The following is a 26,552-nucleotide window of genomic DNA, read 5'->3' as shown; positions in this document are numbered from 1 at the left end:
GAGAATTTGATTTTTCCCTAACCAATCAGTAGAGATCAACGACTCACCCAGAATCTGACGTCATTAGTATCCATGCCTCGGGGGTGCCGAAAAAACAAGTGAGCATTGCCCGTTTAAAATGTCTCCGTCGCCGTGCACGCCCAGCTGCATTGCCATTAAATCCAGTTTAGCAGCTTCCTTAATTTGGTCCTCCATTAACGCAAGTAGTGGCGAAATACCTCGATAGCATCGTTAATGTGGTCTGTAGGATCTGTAGCGGTCGCCATTGTTGCTATCCTCACCAGTTACCCACCGGAGTACAGCTTGACATCAGCGTGGCACTGATTGGCTAATAGCTAGACCCGCCCCCACCCCCGGCGTTCATTGGTTCGTCCATCGTTTGGATGAGATAAATCGCAAATTCATTGCAGTATGCCAGACCAGAGATGCAAGCCTACTCAGTTGAGTGGGCGGCGTCTATGGTCTGGAACCAGGCTATGGCTTCATATGAGCAGAGGAAATCTCCCTTTGTCGCTAGGCTAATGTATACCTTGTAAAATGCCATAGGCTGGCGCGGGAACTGCTCATTGGTCCGACAGCCCATTGGTCCGACATCCCATTGTTCCGACCATATTAAACCCATTGTTCCGAAGTCTGTTCCGAAATCATCATGATGCCCTGTGGTTAAGGTCTGGTTAGGTTTAGGCACAAAAACCACTTGGTTAGGGTCAGGAAAAGATCATGGTGTGGGTTAAAATGAAAAAGAAAGTGACAAACACATAAGCCGTGAGCCTGCTCCGCCTCAAGCCTTTCCCAGCTGACCCAGAGCCGGTCGCGGCGCACGATCAAGGCAAAAGTACGCCCGCCGGGAGCCGTTCAGCACCGCGGACCGTCGGACCAATGGGATGTCGGACCAATGGGCTGTCGGACCAATGACATGGACCCGGCTGGCGCTAACGTTAGCATGTTGTATTTGCTTGGAAAACATGTTTAGTACAGGACAGTTGTTTTGTCAGTGAATCTTGTGAGTTGTAATGGAGCCAAACTATGTGCCGTCAGCTTTGTTAAGTGTTGCTGTTGTCCCTGGTTTTATATGAGACGAGGAAAGATTGCTAGACACTAGGCTAGTTTATGCAATGTAAAATGCCATAGACTTGTGCTAATAACGTTAGCATGTTGTATTGGTGGGGGAAATGCGTCCAGATAAAGACAAGTGTCTGTCTGTCAGTTCTGTGATTTATAGTGAAGCTGATTTGCGTACTTGTGTTTGACATTATCTCTATTAAGCCATATTTAATGTGTGTTGTGAATCAACTATATAAATAAAGTCTTATTTGAACTAAACTTTACAGCACTTAACACAGTCCTCCACCGCCAACTAGTGTTTTGGAGGTGTAACTGCAGACTGACACAGACACACCACCGCACAAGTAAAAATGACGTGCAGATTTTTTTTTTTTCCCACGACTAATCGATTAGTTGAAGATTATGTGCGACTTTAGTCAACCAAGATTTTCTTTAGTTGACTACAGCCCTAGTTCAGTTTGGGTGCATCAACCTTGTTTCATGATGCAACAGGGGCTGTATTTAGCATAAAGGCTTTGATAAATCCACTGCACACTCCCTGCCCAGCACCAAATACCAGACGGACAAATTACTAACTAGCTGCTGAGCATAGAGGAGCATGTAGCAGCTGATGAGTCACTCAGGAGTCGTTGGAGACCAAAGCAGAGCTAAAATGAGAATGAATATTAGACCTATATCCGTCAAGTGGCCTTTTTTTCTATTATTTGATATATAAATATTTAACTATTAGCTTACACATTCACCATATCAAATTCATAAGCTAATAAAATGGTAATGCTATGTTTATGCTAATGATACGTTTAACAATATACACATAAATCTGGACTGATATATCAGTTAAATTATCAGTGATCCAATACTTTTGATGCGAGGTGAAACCATCGATACATATTGTCATCTTTAAGATATGCCTTTACTGTCCCCATGTCTGTCAAAGCACATCTCCTTTCTAAACATTCCAACAGTGCTAGCGCCAGGCAGACAAAGGTAAGCAGTCAAGAAAAAGATAATGAGGAGATATATTTACTAATAACTGTCTCATATCTATTGCAGGCCCCTAAATTAAATCAAATCAAAGTATCAGCAAATATCATATCTTTGTCCAAAATATCAATACAATTTGGAATCATAATTAAACTCTTGATTTATAATCCTGGTTTTAAGCTTCTTCAGGTGTCCAAAATTGGCCAAAAAATGCTGCTTTAATTCATTTATCAAACAAAGCTGCAGCCGTTTGCAGCTTAAAAGAGATAATTCCCAGTTTTTCCTTGAGCAATCTGAGGACATCATTCTGAGCTATGAAATACAGATAGAGGCTTTATTCAGTATTTTTTAACATGTTTATACTGTATTATAAAGAAAACGTATTCATAGCAGTAATAAAAGGGTACTCAAGTATAGAAAATCCTTTGTTATAGCCCTACTACATATACAAACATAGACCTAATTCTGCATTCATATGTACATGCTCAGTGTCATACAATTTTCTCAGAGGCTGATAAATATTATTTCTGCCATTAGGATGTTTCTCTTTCCAACAATGCAGAGTAATAATGTCACATCGGCTGTGAAATATTCCTTGTTATTTCATGTAACACTTCACTGGTTTAACACTGAAAACATTCCAATCTGCATGAACTTGTTTCCTGCATTGCAAAGAGTGGGTGAAAAGCAATTTTATGTAAAGACCGCGCTTCACTTTTTTTTTTTTTCCTTTTCCACTGTTGAGCTATTACTGTACATACAACAAGACAGTTGCCTGATTCTGTCACAGCACAATCCATTTTTAGATGTATGAATAAAACATTTAAGCACCTTTTCTTAGAGGTTGCTACTTTGCTCTGCAAATGAACACATGATAAGACAGGGGGGTATTCCTCCTGGTCCAGGCTGAAGCACCGAATCTGTCATATCTCGTGTTATTTACTGTATATTTTAGCAGCGGCCAGACACCCAATGACAGTTCAATTCAAGGATTCCTGACTATTCTTTATATCCAACAGCTGCACCATGTCCCCCGACCAAGTTGCAGCTGACAGTTCGCCGCAGTTCATATTCATTCAGGGTTTGGGGATTTGCATCGTTTTCTAAAAATTACCATCCACTCTGTAACCTGCCCGACTACTTCAAAGCACCACGCTGAGCTGATTGACATGAAGACATTCACACCTCCCATTGGGAGAGTGGCTTGTCTCCTGTCTCGTATCTGGACAAGCCTTGTCCCCTACCAAGCATTTGCGTCTCACTCATGCACAAAGCTGTCATTTCCCAAATGCATCAGCCCCCCAGAAAGGTGTCACTGGGGATTATGGGATACCTCAGGAGGATTAAAAATGTTCTTGACAGACTGGCCGCTTCACTTATTCCCAGAAGTCACTCTATGCTGTCCTTTACGTGAGGGTAGTAAAAAGTACACATAGCGTTTCCAACAGCTAAGGCCAAGTCTTACATTATAGCATACTTGTGTTATGATTGACCTTGCAGATTTCTTATCACACATCTGCTTTTTATGTTGACCTCGCAGTAATTAGAATTCCATTTCTGTGTGCAGTATTCTAAGCATCTTATCGTGAAACGTCTGTTTCAAAACTTAACATTTTTTGATGAAAGCAATTATCGACAAAGACTGTGTTGGCAATTCCCTGTAGTGGAACTGCTCATTTGCTGCTCGCTAATGTCCAGAGTTTTTAATCAAGCAACGGGAGGAAGAAAAAAAAGAAAACAATGCAGCGCAGTACGTGCTGAGTACATTCATCCTCCTCCTCCTCCTCTTTCTCCTCCTCCTCTCCTGTCTCTGTCTAATTAAGGGTCATTCTGTCTCCTGGCCACATTAGGACACTGCACACCAGTCCCAACCCACATAATTAAATGATTTTGTGCTAACCATCTGGAGACCTCATCTCTTTAAACATGCATGTCAAATTGATTCCTTAATAATGTTTATGTGTCTTCTCAGTGCTTTATTATCATCCAGGATTAGCTGTTTATGTTTATTCTGCTTTCATCAGCGGCACCCGCCACACACACACACAAACACACACACTCTCACACACTCATACACAGAGCAACAACACCCTTAAGGTAGCAGCAGAACTAGCACATCAGCCAAGCAGCCAGCAAAGCAAACAATCATGAACTTCAAAGCGGTGGACGAATTCAATGTGTAAATGAGTAAGCGCGTCTTTGTGCAGTTAGCGCATCGACGAACTGACGCTTTGAATATGTTGCAAATATCTTTGGTATTGTGTAATACTCTGGACACAATGGCTCATAAATACTGAGGGATTGTTTTTGTTGGCACAGTGGGATTTTATGGTTCATTCATGCGTCAAATAATATTAGCAAAAACATGTTTCACCAATAAATAACCTTTCTTTCCCGCGTTGTCGGCTTCCAAAGGACATTTGTGATTAAAACTCCAGGTTTATTCAATAAACAGATATTTGAGGTGGAAAGTGATATTTACTGTTGTTGTTTTTTTCCCCTTTTACCCCTTTTTTCCAAGCATGTCATCTCTCTTTTCTTTCATTTTCCCTTCAAATGGCACCGTTGTTGAAATACAGACATATGTGCAGTCAGAGGAGCGTTGTGCCTTTCTCATTCTCTTTCTCTCGGAGTGCAGTTGAGGGGATTAGTCTGTGCCTGAGTGCCTAGAATAATGATCACTGCAGCGGAGAAACACATTTTAACATTTCAGGAGATAAGGGCAGGCAATCTGCAAGCAGAGGACTTAACCAGCTCCCTGTGGCTTATTGTGGAGCTAACAGAAAAGTCACCACCAACAACCAGGCTACACCGCACCCTATGCACAAGCAGAAAGAATGCCCACTCCAGTCTTTCCACTATAAGGGACATCAGTCACTCTGAAATTACATTCAGAAAAAAACTTTGAGGCACACTGGTTTACCATGTCCCCAATGCACGACTGTCCAATTTCTTGCTGCGGTGGTTCATTTCCCACCAAGAGATCAAATCTGGGTTCATTTCCCACAGAGAGACCAAATCTGATATTTTACTTCAAAGATAGCTTGATGTAGAGGGCTATTCTCACTTTCAAACTTAATCCACTCTTGCATAGCTGGCTTCCCCGAGTGGCAGACATGCTGAGAGGCACTCCTTAATTACAGAGAATAAAACATTTTTTGGACATTATCATGAGAGGAATTCGGTCAGACATGGTAACGACAGAGAAAAAGCCACACACCTTCACAGATGAGCCCTGAATTTCCACATCAGAAGATTAAAAAAAAGCACGTGTACAATGCCGACGTGGCAATCTACCTCAATAGAACAGCTTGCTCCTGCTGTAACCCATTTCTCAATAAACAAGAGGAGAGAGAAAAATGCCAAGTAAGCTGTTCAAAAGCAAGTTCCCTGGGATCAAAAGATTTCTTTTTATACAGTTGCAGTCAGTTCAATAAAACATCCTACCTTTCCCACGTACTGTGCTTCTGGTCCCATGTGTTCTTCTAAAACAAAGAACTGATTCCAGATCCAGCCACGCTTAGGCCTGTGGTGCACCTCCGTCTCCCCGTTGGCCAGTTTGGTCTGGTTCTTGGAGGGCACTTTGGCGGGGACGTGGTGGCTCGCCCCGTAGCACCTCTGGATGAAACAGAGGCAGACCAGAAAGGGACAGAGACAGGAGGTGGTGGATATCCTCATGGTGGCGCGTGCTTTTGTAAAGTTATCCCTGTGTTCCAAGCTGGTATGGTCCTCCTGCCACCGCCGCCGCAGCTGCCACAACCAGCCACCGCTGCAGGCCCGTGCAGTAGTCCCAGCAAAAGAGGAATCTAAATCCAAACTAAGGAGATAGCGGTCCTGGTAGATCCTCTAAGGTTCATGGCCCAAAGCCGAAGGTTTAATGAAAAAAAAAGAGCAAGATACATTTACATTATGGAATTTCCCAGGCTATGAGATGCTGTGCACTGTCGTGAACTTCTGGGTAGTTCTACCAAGAGCAGAGGTTAATCCCTGAAGCCATTCTGGATTTCCTGGGAGAGAGAGAGAGGAGGGGAAAGAGAAACACAGAGTTGGAGATTAATTTGATGGATATTAGAAGCTAAATGTCCACTAATTCCCTTCAATTAAATTGCGACTCATAAATCCTTACAGACGAGGACATGCACTTCAAACTGGTCGAGTAGAAACAGGCAACATGGAAATCTAGTTTTAGTATTCCAGCCATTTTTTGCCATTATGCAGATGACACAAACAAGTTTAGACTTGAGGAGTCACAGTGCTATTAAAAGGTTGCCTGTGCCTATAAGGTCAGAGCGCTGCGTGGTGACTGATACGGCCCTGTGAGGTCAGAGTCATGTATCAGAGCAGAGCAGCGCCGGCCCTGTGACTCAAAGGATGAGTTGGCTTTATTAAAAAATATCCGAAAAAGGTTTGATTTGGATGTTTTAACACGACCGGGGCACACTGTGAGGCTTATAGTGTGCCTCAGCACGGTGACTAATAAGTGTGGCGGGAAGAAATACATTTACCATGATAAGGACAGACATCAAGCCACTCAGACGTAAGGCAGAGGGGGATTTTTTAAAAGGCAGTGGAATGGAAAAGACAGAGGGAAACTGTTTTTTTTATCAAAACTACATACTGAAGATGGCATTGAAGTAGTAAAAAATAACTGCAAGCTTTGTTGAATGTTACTGAGCATTGAAGTGAAGCTCTGCTAGTCTTTTGCAAGAATGTGTCTTACACCTGCATGTGTAACCCTGTGGTTTTACGGTGGAGGTATTATGGAGAACCCTCCAGTCTTGGGGTGGATTTAAAAGTGAGATATATTATTTAAGTGCTGCTGAGGCATGAAAATGGTCCTCACTGCACCCCCTTTTTATTTTTTTTATGGATGAGGGGAAATTCTATCATTTGACCTTGCTGCTCTGAGATGCCCTCCAGTGTGATGTCACAACTAAATGATTTTACAATCTTATTTAGGTTATTATACAGTGCTATTCAGTATGAATTCTTTCTCAAATTGAGTACGCTGAGTTGGAGCTTGCACCAAGAGAACAGGTGGATGGTCAGTTTGCAAACGCAACAAAAGCATTCTTCTTTCATTACATTATCACTGCAAAGCATCCCTGAAATAAAACTAAATTTGATAAGCACTGAACTGTCGTTTGTTTTGCTATTTGTCTTTTTTTAATCAAAGTGTGGCAACTTCTGTACATACAGGATGCCAAATGTACCCCAAGGCAGCAGTACTGTCCAATGTCAATAGCTCAATAAAAAATCAAACCTAAAATTTATCTTGAGCTAGCAACAAATATTATATTTTGACATTGAGACTTAAGTATATCCTCCAAAAGGAATTCTATTATATTTACTCTATGGAGATAACACTGCCAAAGGCTTGCCCAGGTAAGTAAAATGTTGGAGGAAATTTTTCAAGTATTCTTTTGATAAATCCACCTCATATATGTCAAATCTTAAGGCTTACTGATGTATTTCACTGCTGGAAAGATAGTCTCTTTATAAAACTGGGCTGTCTATGTAGTAGAAAGATGCAGATACTTTTGAAATTGGTGCTACATGCCCAAAGAAAAGAGAGAAAAAGGACTGGCATTTGCTATTGCTCAAGAGTTAGAAAACCTACAACCACCAGAATGCACTGCACTGCTCTGGACCGATAAGTGCTCCCACTGGTGGGTAACATAATGCAAGTTGGTCGTTTTGACGCAGGAAACAATATGGCAACCTGCTGGTACAGAAGCTCTTGAGTGTAAAACGGTGAGCTAAAAAATGTTTTTGGAAACATTTGAGGTGAGAAAAAGCCAAAGCAGTAACAGAATCTTTTATTTTTTGCTTCCATTTTTACAATACAGGAAACAGTATGGTGCCCACTTCCTGTTTACAAATTCTCGTATTACAGCTTAACAGTGCACTAAAATATATATCTAAAGATTTTTTAGATGGAAAAAGGCAATGCAGTAACACAATCTTGGTTTACATTTGATTAGCACTGCCTGGTTTTACTGTTTGATGAGAGTTTGGTCTGAGTTTAAGTTGGAGAAAGAGACGCTTTTGTATTCTTTGTGTCTGCGGTGGTGGGCATACAGAAATGCCAAATTACTATCTATAGTTTGAGCAACGGCTCTATAGCCAGCGAAAAATCTATGAGATGAGCAGGAAAATCTGGGTGCTGGTAAAATGGAGGGAAGTTTACCACAGTTCATTTACACTATACTACCCACAATGTTTTTCACACACTAACAGTTAAAAATAAATTTTTAAAGATTACAAGTCTGGCCCCATTTCTCTACCATGGCCACTCGGCTATTCCGTGTTCACACAAAGCTCCCCAAACATCCACAATAAAAGAGGTGAGTGAAGAACACAAAGGATTCGGATTGTTTTTGTCTAAATAACGACTTCAAATTGGGACAATATTTCAGCTTTTGACTGACATTTCACAAGCACAGAAGAAGGCAACATGAGACAGTCCTATAATGGGGCCAGTAATAATGCCAGCTGACAAATCACGGCAGTTCATATTCACTCAGGATGTTGCATCTGCAAATCAGCGTGGTGAAGAATGCATAATGTTAGCTTACAAATAAACAGCTTGTGTCAGTTGAGGCTGATGTGAAACACTTTGACTTTTGATGTTGAAATGTCACCAATTTGCTTTTGAGCTGGGATCAGGCCCAAAAAAAATCAGGCCTGACCCTACATGAACCCACGTAGTTTCTGTCCAGCAGTTTAATGCCCGAGCCTGATTTAAAAATAAATAAATAAAAAAATTAACAGAATTTTCAAAGTTGAAATATTATTTTTAATATTAAAACATTTCTTACATGCTAAATTCAACTGAATTTTTTTCAGTGTGGCAACAGACATGTGCCTATTCCTGCTGAATGTGCAGCACAGCCCCAAAACAGTCTAATGCCATATATATTAAACAGAGACTGTAAAACATTTCTCCTCATTAATAAGAGGCAGAAGCCAGGATGGGTTGTGTTGGCACAGCCCATGCATTATTCATGATATGACAGAATATATGATTTCCATAAAAAACAAACAAACAAAACAAAATTCTACTGAAATTCTGTGAAATTACATCCCAGGCCCAATCAGGTTTGGGCAGAGAATTAAAACGCTAATATGCTTCTTGTACACGCAGTAGTCATACCAAGTTGTTAGAAAAATAGGAAAATGCCACCTCTTGAAACTGAAAGCCAACTACCTGCATTAACAAGTAAACTTTAAGTTGATTCCAGAGAAATGTGAGTCAACACAAACAAACAAAAAAAGCAAAGAGAAGTAAGGGCACTCTCCCATGAGTAATACTAATGACAAAATGCACCAACATCTCGAAAACTGACTTAAAGCAGGCGAGTTGGTCCAACACTCAAAGTGCTCCAGTTGAATAGCAGCTTTGTGGGGATTATCGGGAGGACAAACACATGTATTTGATATTTAATAGGATATAGGAGCTGACAGACTTCAAAGGCGGCTGCTCTCTATCTCTCACAATGCATGTGACAACATAAGAGAGAAACGCGAAAACGAGACATTAATGCAACTTACAACTGTCACATACTTTGAAGGATAATCACTGAATTATTATTTTTTCATAAACATAAATATTTTCTACACATATATGGATTAAGATTTGCTTAGAACCCCTGACTAATCCCCATGTTTCAAACATCTCGACATGCAAATTACGCAGCTCAACTATAGTTGTTGGTGATGTTGACTAAGTGCAGTGGGTCTAACGGGTAATACCTACTGCCAGCCCAGGCAGTGAAAGGGAAGGCAGAGTCTGTTCCACATTGACTTGGATTAAAGCAGCAGAGGATAAATACTCAGCCATACACTAAACACGTGTAATCTGGGAAAAGATTCTCATCTGCATAGGTAGAGCTACGCCCAAATCCTTCTGCCGCTGCTCTCTTCCAAAATGATATCAAGCCCTGCAAAGAATACTGATGGAGTTCTTTCGGAAAGCTTTTCCCAGAGATTTTAAGGTTACTCCTCTTGGTTCATTGTGATTCAATAACTTCACACTGCAACCTACGTAGTCGAAGCACCAGTGAGAAAATTGTGGTACCTCAATGAGTCAGACTCTGTGTCAGAATGAAAATATCTTTCCCATTGGTTTCACTTTCACCTCCTGGGGCTCTCTTCAATCAGTCTTTTAATTGACTGATTATCATGCCGATTCGAAGCAAAAGAAAACATTTCAGGGAGCCATGAAATCAACAGCATCTGGCTCTGTCAATGGAAATAATTTCTCCCCTTTTTATGATGATGATATTGTTTTGTGCAGCCTTATGCCCATGGCATGTTTATATATATGTGCAGCGTTTAACAGGATGGGTTATGCACAGCGGCAGCCACAAAGATTTTGGCAGGATGCATGCAGACGTGGCTATGTTTACACGCACATGCAATTCTGTTTTGATTTGGCTTTGTTAATGGGCCACATCCTTGCACTGGATGACATGCCACAGCATTACCACACAGGCCTGTAGTTTCCTTTCCAACATAAACCCCATTCTGTTGTGAAAACACTCATTAAAGCACCGAATGTGTCTTCATCTGCTGCTGAAAACAGCCCCAAACAAATGCACTATTTCCTACTGTTTGACCAACGTTTGCTAAAAAAAAATACAGTGCCTAGGTGTTTAAAAATGACCTCTTTTAAAACTGAAACTATATATTAGTGTTGGGAATACTCTGTTAAAGTCAAGTGTTACTTAATTCCACTTCTTTTAGACATGTAACTAATTCATTTTTCGAATAAATAACACTATAACAAAGACTGAAATTCAACTTCAACTTCAACCGTGGTGATACATGGACAGGTGAGCGGCGCTCAGCCTCTCTGTTTTGTGGTTGTGTGTTTCAGAGAGACAGACAGAGGCAGGGAAAGAAAATGTGGAAGGTGGACTATTGCACTATATGCTGTGCTCAAATGGAACTCGTGAAATCATGTTTAAATTTCCACTTACGAGGTTTTGAATACTTCATACAGACTCTTTCCGTGAACATGGCAAGCACAATTCCATTTGAACGCAGCATTAATGCTACTCAAAATGCCGCAGGATCCACCGGTTGACCGACACAACAGTAGTCACCCAACTTCATATCAGCACAAGAACTGGTGTGAATCAATCAATCAATCGGCATTAGACTTCCTCTGCACACAATGACCAACAGTTCAGGCAATTTGAGCTTGCTTTCCTGGAAATTTGGATATCATTTTTCCCTCCTTTAGATCAAGAACAAATAAGGCCTAAACTGGAGTACATAGACTGTAGTCTATGTCTGGAATTTTAAGGGCTTTTTTTCTAAATAACATCACTTTTTTTCCATAAAGCCTAACATGATAAGAAATTACTGTCAGAAGTCTGAGAAACAGTCATTATTTCACTTTACTCTGCCAGGAGTCTTAAAAAATAACCTGCCTTGACATGAGGGCTTGTCGAGGCAATAAATAGATCTACCACAATATTGTATTTTGTGTTCCACTACTTGCTTTTCATCATAGTGATAATGGGTACAATCACAGCTAAAACTTGACAGTTGTCTTGTCCCACGCTGTGCCACAGCAACACTAGAATTATAGTTATGTGTGCCTTAATAAGGAAACTGAAGCAAATACTTTAACGTAACCCAAAACTTACTTTCCCTAGTAACTAATCCCTTTTACATGCAGTAGTTGGTGAAGAATTCAATTACTTTTGAGAGCAGTAACTAATTAATAATTTCAGTAACTTGCAAAACACTGTATATTTGTCACCTGTTTTCAAAGATTTACATCTTTGATAGGAACCACTGGGCTTGGCAGACAGGATAATGTCATTGAACAGATCTGCGTATATTTGCAGAATCTGTGAGCAACAGGACAAGATTTTGGTATTGGAAGCATCCTGGTTTGTATTTGTAGTCCAAGTAGTATTGACCAATCACTTTTGAGCGGCAGGAAAACAGTCCATGTGGAGAGGGTTCTGAGATTATTGGAAAATATTGAAAGACAGAAAAAAAACTAGGGCTGTCAGAATAATGCATTAATTTCAATTAATTAATCAAAGACAAAATGATCTGTTAAAAAAACGAACACTGATTAATAACGTTCCGTGATGCTCTTTGACCCGGTGCATCACTGAAGGCCATAGTGGCTTTGTCACATGATGGAGGCAGACGAGACGATGCTGCTTAGCCCATGAATGATACGTTTCCATTTTTTTAAAAAAACAAAACAAGATGGAACAGTTGATAGGAGCACCATACTCGGAGAACTTCAAGCCTGAAATATCACCAAAAACATTCATCACAATTCCGGGAGGTCCGAGCTAGCACAGCCTCTTATGCTAGCGCTAGCAGTCAGCCTCGTCAAGCCACTCTCGACCAGGCATTCAGACGCAAACTAAGTCTACCTGTGACCGACTAACTCCCTCACAAAATGGATTGCAATGGACTGCAGATCAGTTTCGTGGTAGAGGACAGGTGGACAATTGTGTTCAAAATCCAGCAGCTTTACTTCGAAACATCTGCCAAAATTCATTTGAACTGAATTTACTACTTTCACAGCAAAAGTTGATGTATATGATTGAATTAAATTAAACAATCACAGAGCATGCAATGAATTAGATTATTTTTTTAATCGCTTGACAGCCCTAAAAAACATTTTAAAATCATTGTTTTTCAGTATTCATCAAGTATTCATCATCAATGAAATTTAAAGCAAGTTACTTAAAATTTTCGTGTTGTGCTGCTGGGACCTGTGATGTTCATTGCTGACATTTTTTTTTCACATTTCATTAACTAAATGATTTATCAGCTCCTCAAAATAAACTAATCAATGATGAAAATGTTAATTAGATGCAACAAACTCAAGACTTCCACTTCATAGCTGCTGGATCATTGTCTCCCAGATCACCAACTGCTCAGTTGACAAAGAATTCCATTAAACCTTTAAAACTTTTTTTATGCGCTAAATTATTTTTTACCTTTGAGAAATGTTATATCAGATGATTTATCACATGTCCATGCACACTTGCACAAAAATACCTATGACCAGCTGTTCTGATTCTTAGCAGAGAATCCTTCCCAGCTTCAAACCTTCCTTGCCCTCTTTCTGTCACCCCCAAGTAGTGTGTTAAGCCTTTTCATACTTTATTTTTTGCTGTTGGACTGGCTAGGACACCAAAGGCAGACTGAATACTGTGTCTCTGTCTCCTTATTTATTCATGGAAACAGGAAAACTCAATAACAGGGAATCAACTGGTCACGTAAACAACTTAAATTGAATAAGACCTTAGGCGGAGGACAGCCAACAGCTCTTGCATGCAACCCCAGCCACTGATGACACCGCAGGAGGTGAAACGCTTAAAAAGGCAGAAAGATAAAGTAAAATAAAAGACAGCAAGAGTGGAGGAGATGTCGAGAAAGCAACAAAGATACACCTCAATTCAGTCTGGCAGAGAGGGAGAACAGGCTCCTGTCGCCTGCCGCTAATAGCTAATGTTTTGGGCTCCTGCTGAGAGCTCACCCACTGCATTCGATTTCACAGCATCAGCTTTCTGCCGGTGTCAAACGCCAGATAGCAAAAGACTTGGGCGGGTCAAAACACATATCACTGAACCACTGTTCTATCCTCAGAACAAAGAGGGCCAGTCAGAGAGAAAGAGACGACCACAGCGAAAGAGACTCTTGACTTTTCACCCCACCTGAAAGGAACAAAATACAAACATGTTCCACCCATTTATAGTGCCTGTTTGTTGCCTGTAGTCCCAGGCAGTGTTTCAGTGAGTGGAGGTAAACAAACAAGAGGGTTAAAGTGAGTACAGGAAGACGCAAACAGCACAGGAGAAAATTTGTGACACAGCAATGTGAAATCAGACTGTAACACTGCTGTGAAATGTTCCTGAGGCCTCAACATGAATTTATTTTTTCTTCTCTGTTGTTTCTGCTGAATCAGAAAGAGCTCTCCATGAACCTGCTGTATGGATGCTTAAATGGAAGACGGGCTTAAAAAAACATCCTCTGCATCAAAAGATGCAATATGTGCCAAAGCGTTGAAAAACGATTATAAGATTTTTGCTCATAGCATTTCAGGTTTATACTGACTGATAAAGGAAAAGGCAACAGGGTTTGGTAGCATTAGAATTAAGGCAGAAGGGTTGGTGACACAACAGGCCAACTGCCAGAGTAAGTGTTGTATTGTACGTTCTGAAAATCATGGATATGTGCCATTTGTACATTATGTAGTAGGTAAGTTGAAATCTTACCTTTCTTTATGTTTCAACAATACTGTATTTAGCATGGTTAGGCACAAAAACCACATGGTTATGGTTAGAAAAGATAATGTTTTAGCTTAAAATAATCAGTTTTGGTGGCTCACAAAATCAAAGCTGGAAATGCTGCGAATGTCTCACTAAAAAACAATTACTGTTGTTTGTTTCTTGAACAGTGGTCTGCAGCAGCCATTTTCACTGTTGTTAGGCTATTAAATAGGTGTTATCATCCATTTGTCCCTGATATATGGGCTAGTAGGGGACTGCTAAGCCTTATAGTAGGTTCTTGAGGCTGTTATCCCCAAATGGCCATTACCAGTGGTGATAAGCGTCACAGAAGGTCCTGCCACACCTACTATTAGGTTCCGAATCATAGGCTATTAAGACTGAAAATGTTTGTATATACTGTGGTTGGTTGGGGTGCTAGATGGGTCAAACAAAGTCAGGCTCGGTCCTGTGTGAAACTCATATTTGTACTCAACCATGATTTTTTTTTTCTAAATCTAACAATATAACTTTGGTGCCTAAACTTTATGAAAGTAAAACAGAACAAATTTTTATCAGCCATTGAATGGACTGATAAAGCAAGCAGTCCACCATCCCATCCAACCCCTGGGGACAAAGTCAGCTTATATGCATGTTATCAGAACTAAGTCAATTTGGTAAGGTCATGTGATACATATAAAACATACAAATGTAAAGTATCTGTGATATGTAGAAACATACAATGCTAACATTTTATACAGGTGACTGAGCTGAGCCGTATATGTACAGTGAGTACTGGTGCCTAGCATGTTAACATCGCAAGGTGTATTTTGTTTTTGCGGGCGATGTTGCAAATCATTGACCAGGATTGCTTCATGGAAAAAAAAAAAAAACTTTTTATATGATTGCTTCATATATGTCATTGGGTGTTTATTTTTCTGGATTAGACAAAAATCAACATTCTTGTGTTGTATTTTACACAAAGACACTCAATTTTCATGATGTAAAAATTGGACATATCATAAAAAGATTTTATCAATTTAACCCACTCCCATGAGGCAAAAATGTGGGTTAAGAGTTATACAGGTTTATCTGCAGACAGAGGCAAGTGTTTCTACAATCTGGAATCTAAATATGTGTTAGAGCTGTGTTTTATTGTACACAGTAGAGTCTCAGAGGCTGAATTACATTATTAGTCCAAAGGGAGTCACTTTTGCAAAGAGAAACTTCATAAGCATAAATGTGTTCATCTATAAAGTTCATTTCTTTTCCTCTACTATGTGAAATTTGTTTCAGTGTAAAAGCATTACAGCAGTCTGCACTGACCTCGACAGAGACATTCAGTTCATTTGGATGAATGCATTGTGGTCCTGTTTCCTGTTTCTAAGCGATGTCCTGTCTCATTTCTTCCAGTATCCAGTGTCAGCTCATTTTAACTAAAGTATTTACCTAAAGATGTTTCAGTTCATTCGACTCCAACTCTGATAGCAGTGCACTTTCTACTAACATTAAGATTATACATATGTAGTTTTAAACTTTAAGTAGTTTTTTAAAATCTTCTACTTTTTTCTTGGAATCATTAATTTCATATCATACAAGACACAATTCCCATCTTGGTTTGGCCCTTTGTAGCATCACTCCATTAAATTTTAAAAGCAGCCATGTCTGTCTATAGGTATCTCAAGTATTGAACTGTGAATGTACACACATGGACTGCGTGCATCCCAGAATGCATTTTTCATCTAGTGTATGAAATAGTAGTTTCAGAGTACCTGCCAAGTGAAATAAGCCACTTTTCTCACAACTAGAAAACTGCATTTGATTGATCTGCACCTGTTCTAAAAATAGGTGCTTTTTGCCTTGAGTCTATTGCGTGATTTGACCCAGCTTATTGTTTGTGAAAGGAAGCAGATTAGTCTGATCAGCTTCACAAGTGGGGCAATCCTCTGAATGTGTGGCACACCCTGAAGGTTCCACGAAATTGGAGGAGACAAATAGGTTGGAGAGAGGTGCCAGCGATTCAGGGGTTTAGCCAAGCAGGCCGTAGTATTTCCACAATGGCATCTTACTAGAAAACACACAGGGAATCATGGCTGAATGAACTGTTTTAGTGGTTGGGCTTTCTACAAAAGCTGTCTCACTTTGTGAACCCTTTTCCACTCAGAATCTAACTTAGGATTTGTAAGATACATGGTTTAGTAATATCAGGATTTTATGTCTTTTTTTTTTGGCAAATTAGCATCACCCACTCTTGATGTGATGAAGGTTATGTCGACATAGCCACATAACAGATGTAAGCTGTCTGAAATATCACAGTTACTCTGCTTGAAAAGGCGTTAAATGCCTTTCTCACCTTGAGAATAGTTGCTGAGTCATAAATATGTCCTGAGATTCACACCAGCAACCCACATGGCATGGTCACAACTTCTTTAAGTTCCTTCCAGATTCCCGAGCCCAAACTTAATTGCATTTATCTTCTCTGCAACTCTAATGCTTTTAATTTAAATTCCACATGCAAACGGCTGATATTTTTTTCTCCAAATTAACTTCGGCACATATTTCACAGCAGCAAGAATACAACTTTGATCACATTATATAAGTCCAAGGATGGATGGCAGAAGACAACTTTAAAATCATTTGAACCCCTTCAAACCAAGGGGCAACCCCTCGGGCTGAAAAATGGAGCCAAAGAGGAGGTGCCAAATACTGCAGTTCCTTGAATGGCCTTTTGAGGCTGGCTCCAAAAGCGGGTCATTTCCCATTGATTCCTATGTTAAAATGCACAACTTTAGAGCAGTAATATTCATGTTTACAGCTTGCTACAAAACATGATTTTGGTCTCTGTAGCTAATTTCTCCATCATGATAACTATATGGTGGGGTTCATTCTTATATAACTCAGTTATGCAAAATTAAGGGTGTTGCCACTTTGAGTGAAAGGCTGTCTGTTAGGTGTAACCACCATCTATGAGTGACATCTACCCCTCGCCCCCTCCACAGCTCCACCATCTCATACAAATATGGTGATGGTGAAGTGGTGATGACCAAAATGCCAAACTCTGTAAATCCACAAACCAGTGGGTGACATCACAGTGGTGGCATCCATTATTTTATATAGTCTGTGCTTTAAACATGGTGTTGCATTAAATAATCACACTTTAAATACCTCAGCACACACAGCTCCCGGGTGAGCTTCTCTAAAAATGCTATTTTCAAGAGGTGCCCACAACGACTCAGTTTTTTTTTTGGAAACTTTTTGGCCTTGTGCTATTTAGCAGATTTTAGAACTATGGTGCAAAATCAAAGAAGGATCCTTTAATGGCTGAATTACAAAGAGGCTACATCATCGAATCCCGCCAAAGCACTTGTTCAAGGGCAAGGATCCTCTGAATTCTACCAAGGAGTAAGTCTTCCTTTCTGACAATTTTCAAGGATGCATGTGTGTAACCTCAGTGGGCATGAAGTATCCACAATCCTTTGTGCATGATTTGCCAGAATTGGCAGCGGGGTCTCTTCAATGACACACACCTGGGCACTTGCTAGCCTATTTCAATGTGTGTTCACCGAATGCTGGGAAGGAGTCTTGTCTAGCCTCTGTAGGACCAGACTTGAAAGGACCCGAGTGTATTAACTCTTTACCTTCCTGCCTGGTACAGTCACTTAAATTGTAAAATAAACTTTCTGGGATTTTGTAAATGGCAAGCAAAATAGTTGGCAAATCCCAAAAGACCTTGACTCAGCACTTTAGAAAAAAGACAAGGAAGAAAGTGAGGTGTATCTTGGCAGATAGCCCCCAACCTCTCTTTGGCCTGGTCTCGCTCGCAGCCAAGCAGGGGCCGTCACACTCTCAGAGTCATAAAACACTGCTTAGATACAAATGCATAGTCCCCCCCTTTAGCATCTGTATGACACACATTGGGCTATCAACCAATTCCAATGTCAATGTCTTTTTGCATCATCATTAGATGTTCAGAACAACAGACAGAGTATATAAAGCGAGAAAGTTCACCAAGGGCACATGGGATGGGAGGTGGATGGGTCCAACAAGCACAGGACTTTGACCCAGGGGAGCAGTGTCTGAGTACCTTGTGAAACTGAAAGTCAATGTTGAGTTATATTGTCATGACAAGTCACGTAAGTTGGCTGACATGAATAACGTCAATCCTGATGTATTCCTAACCAAGGAGCCTTGTTTTCTAAACCTTACCGCTTCCCCTTCTGAGTCACATGGGCCAACTGACATGACTAACATCAACCAGCTGCAGTGGGGTGGCAGTAGCTCAGTCCATCCAAGGACCTGGGTTGGGAACCAGAGGGTCCCGGGCTCAAGTCCCCATCCAGATCAAATATGGAGTGTGGACTGGTAGCTAGAGAGGTTCCAGCTCACCTTCTGGCCACTGCCGATGTGCCCTTGAGCAAGGCACCGGACCCCCAACTGCTCAGGGCACCTGTCAGTGTGCCCCCACGCTCTGACATATTTCCGTATAATGCATGTATAGGTCCTGTTTGTGCAGGTGTGTGTATTTTGGGCCTGTGTGTATATGACAACAGAGTGAAAAACATTAAATTTCCCTTCAAGGATAAATAAAGTATATCTTCTTCTTCTTCTTCTTCTTAACCTAGATCTTTTCCTAATCCTAATCAAGTAGTTTTGTTGCCTAAACACTGACCCCTGCATAAAGATAAAATACAAAAGGCTCTGGGAGCTGCTATAGAGTCCCTGCGACAACTAAAAATGTACTCGGTCCTTCATTCCAAGTGCCATCAATAAGCCTGAGTCAACAAAGCAACTGATGAGATTTAACCAGCTGCTTGTCTGCCTTTCATTTGTTGTTTCTTGCATTTGGTGAGCCGAAGACAAATACCCACCCTGACGGACAATAAAGATATATTTATTATATTCTACTCTATTCTATCTAATAATCATAACTCAGCTCTATAGATAACACTTCCCTCGACTTGTCTACTTGTCAAACTGAGATCTGAAGATCTGAGAATCAACTCTCTTTCTTCTTGCCTAAAGTGATGAGGCTGTGAGTAATTTAGTGTTCAGGCTACAGACAGTACAACTGTCTGTGTAACATTTTAAATGCAGGTGTGAGCTTTGAAAAACAGAAAGAAAATACTTGGCTGTCAAACACACTTCCACTGCAGAGCATGAGGACAGCTAAAGCCCACTGTGTACACAGTCAAGGAAATACAGGACTACACTGGCGCTACAATTAGCCATCTGAAGCTGGAAAATATGACATATTGTAAGAATTCCTGCATCAATTTTTACTCCCTCACATACATGCAAATGTAGAAACAAAACAAACAAATGCTCCAACCTTGCATTTCAATCTTTTCTCAACACTTGTGGGTAATTAAAAGCAATAAGCAGCAGGTTTTTAAACACAGATTAGGCCTGAAGGTAATTAGGCCCATTGCAGTAATGACTCCCACTGAGTCATGTGGGCTGGATGATATGTCAGTCACCCCCTCCCACCATGTCTCCCAAAGTCAACAGCGACTTGTCCTTCCAGTACACTACCCTCCAAACACCATCTGTCCTAGCCCTCAGCTTTGATTACCTCAAGCCCAAACGCAGCACTCCTCACACGGCTCGGCGAGGCAAAGGTTGCTGAGATGAGAATCCTCTGATGGTTTCATCTCCTCATGTTTACATGCCAAGTTAAACAACCTTAATTATATCTGTGAAGGAGGAGTTCATTCTCTGGGTTTTTTTCTTGGTGTCAAATTAGAAAACATGCCTGCACTCGTCAACCCCACTATATGTTGTTTGGCTGCTTAATGAGAGCTGGGTGGAAGATGGAAAATGTCCCATCTGTCCTGTGTTTAATGGCTGGATTCTTGAGCTCTAATCATACAGCGGGAGTGCCAGGATGGAGCAGACAGCACCCATCTGCTGGCCACTGCGGGGAAAAAACACAGTTTTTCAACTCGCATCATCATCATCTCGCTCTTCTCTAGCTGCAGTAGCTGCCACAGAGCATCCATACAAGGGTCCATTGGCATTATGCACAAAGGAAACAGGAGTCTGGCAAATGCCCAGTAGGGCTCCAACTCATATTTATTCATTATTTATTGATTCATCTGTTGATTGTTTTTCCTAATAAACCAATTTAGCACATTGGCTTGATTAATGACTTGAGTGATTAATTAATTAAAAAAGTACTTGATAAATGTTCTGTCAGTCAACTAATCGATACACTGGCTAATCATTTTAGCTCTACTTGGAAGAGCTTCTCATGCTTTTGGGATTTAGGTCTGCCAAATAGAACAAGAGGAAAGGACACAAGGTGGATTCAGAATGGAAATATATTCATATCACCTACAGCACTTGGTCCTCCTCATGTCTGAGAAGTCTAAATTCAGGTTGAGGCTACCGGAGTTTGGCAGGCTTCACCGTTTCACACATGCTAAAACACAAAGAGCAGGTGGGTTTTACAACAAGGAGTGGGGCCCTGTGTGTTCTCATCCACAAAGTAGGGCTGAGGCTATTCACATTAGCATTTCATACACAGATAAGCTTGCTCTCTTGCTGCCAGGTAGATTTCCTCATGAGAGGATGAAGTGCGAGACATTTGGGGGCTTCGCAGATGCTCGCCACACTGCTTTCAAGTGCCCACAGAGACTGGGGGGGGGGGGGGTGCGGTGGGTGTTCAGAGCTGCAACAGACAAATATGCCGCCTCATCGTCATCCAAATAAGGAAGGAGCTGGTGATGCCGACTGCAGAGTTGGAGGTAGGGAGGAACAGTCACAGGGAGGTGTAAGGAGGGTGTACAGTATGTTGTGTGGGCTGGGGGGGACAATAATGTTTTCACGCTGACATTTGTTTCTTTTTACACCTTTACAAATGCCATTAGAAGTTAAAACTACCGCAGTAACATGAAAAACAAAGTTGATAAGCGATCAAAAGAGCACATTTCAGAGCAGAATATGAATCAGGATTCCCTCACTTGAATTGGAATTATGATTCTGATATGAACAATTTATTTCCTTTCTCCGTGAATCACCAGTGGGGTTTCTGATTCTGACTCATTTCGTTCTTGTTCTTTTTCTTTATCCATGTTAGTCTGAGAGACTGATTTGGGAGCTTTGGAAGATATGTTTAATTTTTCCTGTCTGTACCAGTGCATAGACATTTTACTAATCCCACCATCTCACCAACTTGAAGCATAAGAGATTTTTTAAGAGATGAATTACTGGTTATGTTCAGTCACTTTTTTTCTACAATCCACCCAGGTCTATGGTGATATGAACTTAAATAAATACGAGTTCTTGTATAAGCTGGATGTTAAGCTTGAAATTGGGGCTCCTGGCACAGGGTGGTTGACTTGTTTAGGCGCACTGAGATTCATTTCAATACATGGAGAGCTGTCTGACACTTTGGCAAATGCTTTGACAGTTTGGCAACAGTGCACCAGCTTACAAGCGCAGTCCTTGGGGCGAGGAAGCAGGCAGATGTTGCTACAAAGTGAATGGTTCAATCACAGCTCTGGAGACAGTTCTAAGAAAATCTGCTTACACACTACTGCAACTGCAATGGTAGCGACGGGGTACAGTCAGTGTTGACTGACAGTATGAATTAGGCAGTATTTTCTGTCACTTCAGAAATATTGTGTAAGCACATCAAAATAGAAGCAGAGACATACGTTCTTGTCTAAAAGTGGAAAATGGGGGGAAAGGCAAGGATGCGTATGTTAGGGGTGACCAATATGCCAAAACTCTATCACTGTGAATGCTATTTCATATCACTGTAATTACATATATCACAATACTGTGATTGTTCTGTATATTCAATTAAGAAATGGTTTAAAATAACTATACAGAGGTTCATTATCACATTTATTTTCTTCTTTTACTTAGGGACACTTGAGTTAAAAACAAACAATAGAGAACAGTAAAACTAAAATTCTTTTGAAATACAGGTTTAAATGTTCCTGTTCCAGTTGCAGTTCCAATAACTTTGCTTTTCCATCCCTGCCCAAATCACGTTACCCTGTGAAGCAGCCGGATTTGCAAGATCACATGAGAATCCAGCCCTGATTTGCTACATAGTTTGCCCCGAATCACTCCCACGGAGGAAATGATATTGCCCAATCTCTACCAGTAGACACATTTCTTATGGTGCACACAGCGCTCCCTGGTGCTAGGAATGGCACTAATGTTAGCCTGCTGCTCCCGGCTTGCATTTAGTCATGTAGAATTTGACTTTTAAAGTTCCGTTGTGTCATCTTGTCTGGCTGTTTTCATGCACTGTTCATACGTATACCTACAAAAAGTAATGAACCGCATTTCCTATATAACCAATTAATCATTAAGCAGTAATATTTGTACAACCCACATAATCGGGAAGGCTACAACCGCATGACCAATGTGCTGACGGGAGTAAAGAGGGAAGTAATGCAAAGACATAAAGTCTGCGAAAGCAGGCAGGTTTGGTGGTGGATGGGTCAAACCATACAGGACTTTCCCCCTGAAGAATGGTGCTTAGGACCCGAATGTCCTCACCATGTTTCAATTCCTAAACCTAAACTGTGTGTCTTTACTTGCCTAACTCTGACCTAAGTAACTAAACTTGCCTAATGCCGGGTTCACACTACAGGATATCAGCCGGATTATAGCCCAACAAAACATCACACCATTTTCATTGGGATCATGAACTACAATGAGAGTGTACTGCAATTATCAATCGTTTTATCTCACATAGTATGTCATAGTAGATGACAACCGATGTCACATCTGGGATACCTTACGACATCCCGACAGATAGTCTTGCACATTCGATTTTCTTTTTTTCCTTCACTACTTCTCCCATCACAGCCGTCACTTTGACCAATGGAAAGATAGTGCGATCTGCTGCCGTGGAAAACTGTGAAACAACAACACCCCAGCCTGTTTGATATTTCCTCTAGGGACGTTACCATACAGAATATAAAGGATAAAATGATGGCATGAAACAGCAGAGGTACTTTAGCAACCTAGTGAGCGCTGCCATTAGCATCAAGCTAGCAAGGAATGTTATTTCTTCATAATGGAAAAGGATATATAGTAGCAGGGCTTTTACTTACCACAACTGCAGAGGCTACCAGCTTCATTGGAAACAGACTACATTGGAAACAGGCCTTTATTCATTATTCCATATTAATCCACTCCTGTCTGCCATGTTAAAAAAATTGCTATGTTATTGCAAACTCAACACTTCCTGTATCCGTCATGCATTATAATTTTGGTTAAGAGAACCCCTTAATTTTCTGAACAGGCTTTTATTGTGAAACATGTGCAGGAACTTGTTGTGGAGGATTCAGTGACTGACACAGTTTGCATACGGTACTTCAAATGTAGCTCCTGCCATCTGGCGGAGCTTTCTATGTTTGATTTGATATGATTTTATGATTCTACAATCACGTAATCTGACGTAGTGACTGTCACAACAGACAAAATTCTTGTGCAGCATGATACACTGATCTTCTGCATGTGTTAGTGTTCTCGTTGTATTGCCCTTTTGGAGCCAGGCCAACATCATTGTAATGTAACATTACTTAGACTAGCCGCAGACAGAGAAAAGGTAGGCGAGAATGGGAACAGGTAGGCGTTTGTAGTGTCCCCTTGACAATGCAGTTTATTTAGGGCTATTATGAATCACCCAGAAACCTGATGTGGAAACGGCAGAAAGGAGCACCATATGAAAAGTGCCAGAGCACAAGAAAAGTCACAGTACACCAAAGACTTAAAGAACTGCTATACTCCATATTGATGTGAACTGGCCCTGTTCAAGCACTGGCTGCATGGTATATAATGTTATATCGCCCAACCCTAGTTTACACCATTCTTGTTCCCATGCCTATTCTGATACACACACCATCCTCATGTACATATACACCCTATACGTGGGATATCTATGTCAATTTTTAACTACAATATCGGTTAACTACTGCTTGTTTATAAAACACCGAATTCAATCTTTTGGAAAGGTATTCTAGCAGCATTAAAATTCCGGTTGTTGTCTTCACTCTGGTGGACAGCCGCTCTCCCCGCAGCTTGCCTCTCATCCACCTCAGATCTGCGAATCAGTAGGGACGCCCTGTCCATCTCTACCCATCTCACTCTCGCTCTCACTTTCATAAAGCGTTGGTCCAATTAACATCTCTCTCACATTTCAGAGTCCCGGTGTTGCACGTGAAGGGTGAGCAAGTCTGACAGGCGCACAGCACACTAATGTTTTATCAGTGCCACACATCAGGGTTTCTCATTGCACCGTGACACTGACAACTAACGGAAGTGACTCGCCTTTTCTCTCTGTCATGATACGACATGGTTTTTGAATTAGAGTCCATATTCTACCCAAAGAATATTTTCAGGTAAAGGGTAACATCTCGCAACAATGAATAACTGCAATAAGAACAATACAACAATTCCTGCAGGGTTTCCATTACATTTTTCTGTACATTGTTTTAAACTCAACCATTTTCCACAATTACAGGAAAAGTGACATTATTTTGTCATAAAGATATTTTATGTATAGACAAGTGCTTGGTTTTATTCCTGTACTTTCCAATATAAATACATTACGGGTTACTTTTTTTTGCAACATTTTTGAGTAAAACCAGTAGCTACAGTACAGAAACTGCCCCGTCACCTCAAGTTTAATCTCAATATTGTCTACTAACACACTTACATTCTGCTGAGCTCTCCTCCAGCAAGATGCCAAATGTCTACCAGTTTATTCTGTGTACACCGTTGAGTATGAAAGTGTGAGTGAAATGCCTAAAGCTTAGAATGTAAATCTAGAGGGGGATAAGTATGATAAAGGATGTGCCCAGGTGAATAAAACACAGGCTTTCCCTTGAAGAAGCTGAAACCTCCCGAATGTGACCAAAAGGCATATCCACCACCCTGATGCTTTTGAGCAGAGAACAAAATAAAATACTTGGAGGCAGCCCCCAGGATCCCAGGCAGAAACGCGCAGCGATTACATAATGACAGTTCATCCTTAAGAGCTATTTAAAAAAAAAAAGGGAAAGTCTCTGAGCAAACACACACAAATGTGAGCTGGAAACCCGACCCCTGAATAGTACATTAACTATTCATGCAGCATATTGGCAATCAAATCACTCTGTTTTTGTGGTTTTCAAAGACATTGTTCCCATAAAACAGTGGACAAATATGCAGACAGAGAATATTCTCATCGACATCCCTCTGCAGCTGCATTTCTTTTTCTCTTTGTTTTTCTTTTTTCTCATTGCCACATCACACTTTGAAGCCTCTGCATCTTTTATTGTCTACATTTAAAGCAAAAATCCTGCAAAAACTGACAGAGGTACTTTTTCTTGGTTTGAATTTTTACATAATTCACATCTACCGCACTGTGCTGGATCAGACTCAACCAAAGCATTTCTGCTACTTCAGTTCTCCAAAATCCTATACCAGCAACGTGTTGCAAACATGTTGACATGTGTGACATTGCAATGCCCTCACTTAGAACTAAAAAGGAATGCTAATGGATTTTTCAGCATCCACCTCACAGGGGTGACACATAATTTGATACATCTATCCTCAAGTATTAAAATAAGCACAGAAATTCAATATTTTATCATGAAAAGCCACAAAAATAGTAAGCTCATGACCTATTAAATATTAAGAATCCCTCAAAACTGAGTATGTATTCATAATTTATTTTAGTCAATTACGGACAACTTTATCATTTGTCTTCCTGAGGCAAAAATCAAAATGCCCTGATGCCACAGCCTTATAAATATGCTCTGCCACGATCAAACTCAGACTTCCTCTCATAGTGCTGAGTGTTCTTTAAGGAAATGCTTTGCTGCTCATTCGTCATTGACAGTGAGAGCAGGAGATGAATCATTCTAATGTTGCTTTCACCCATTCTGAGAAAACCCAGAGTGCAATAATGTCAGTATGATGCAGACTGCTTTGTGTCCCACAATAAGAAATGAAAGTCTAAATCAAAAAACAAAAAACAAAAAAGGAAAGCTGGATGACAACAGGCCAGAAATAGTGAGCCAAAGGTACAGGATTCTGCTTTTTTTTCTTCTCAATGGCACTGATGAGCCAGGCGGGTTTGGTTTCAATCAAAAAAAAAGTCTCTTTTACTCTGATTGATTTTTGTTTTCCTCAAAGCAACTGTGCGTTACAATGCCCATACTACCATACAATATAGTATGCCGGAAAAAGATTTAGTATGTCCCAATACATAGTATGGCAAATGCAGTACGCCAA

At 40.6% G+C, this 26,552-nt stretch overlaps 1 protein-coding gene across 2 annotated transcripts in view; it reads right to left on the bottom strand.

Annotated features, from left to right (window-relative positions):
- Positions 1–26,552, bottom strand: part of LOC126397485 (cadherin-18) — a 260,496-nt gene that overhangs the window by 99,568 nt on the left and 134,376 nt on the right. For both annotated transcript variants that reach the window (XM_050056324.1, XM_050056323.1), the window contains exon 2: positions 5,497–6,056. In XM_050056324.1, the coding sequence (XP_049912281.1) occupies positions 5,497–5,727 (231 nt within the window). In that variant the 5' untranslated portion in view covers positions 5,728–6,056. The remainder of the gene's footprint in view (positions 1–5,496; positions 6,057–26,552) is intronic.

This window comes from Epinephelus moara, chromosome 11 (genome assembly GCF_006386435.1).
Source record: "Epinephelus moara isolate mb chromosome 11, YSFRI_EMoa_1.0, whole genome shotgun sequence".
Classification (NCBI taxonomy): Eukaryota; Metazoa; Chordata; class Actinopteri; order Perciformes; family Serranidae; genus Epinephelus; species Epinephelus moara.
This window is presented reverse-complemented; position numbering and strand designations above follow the sequence as displayed.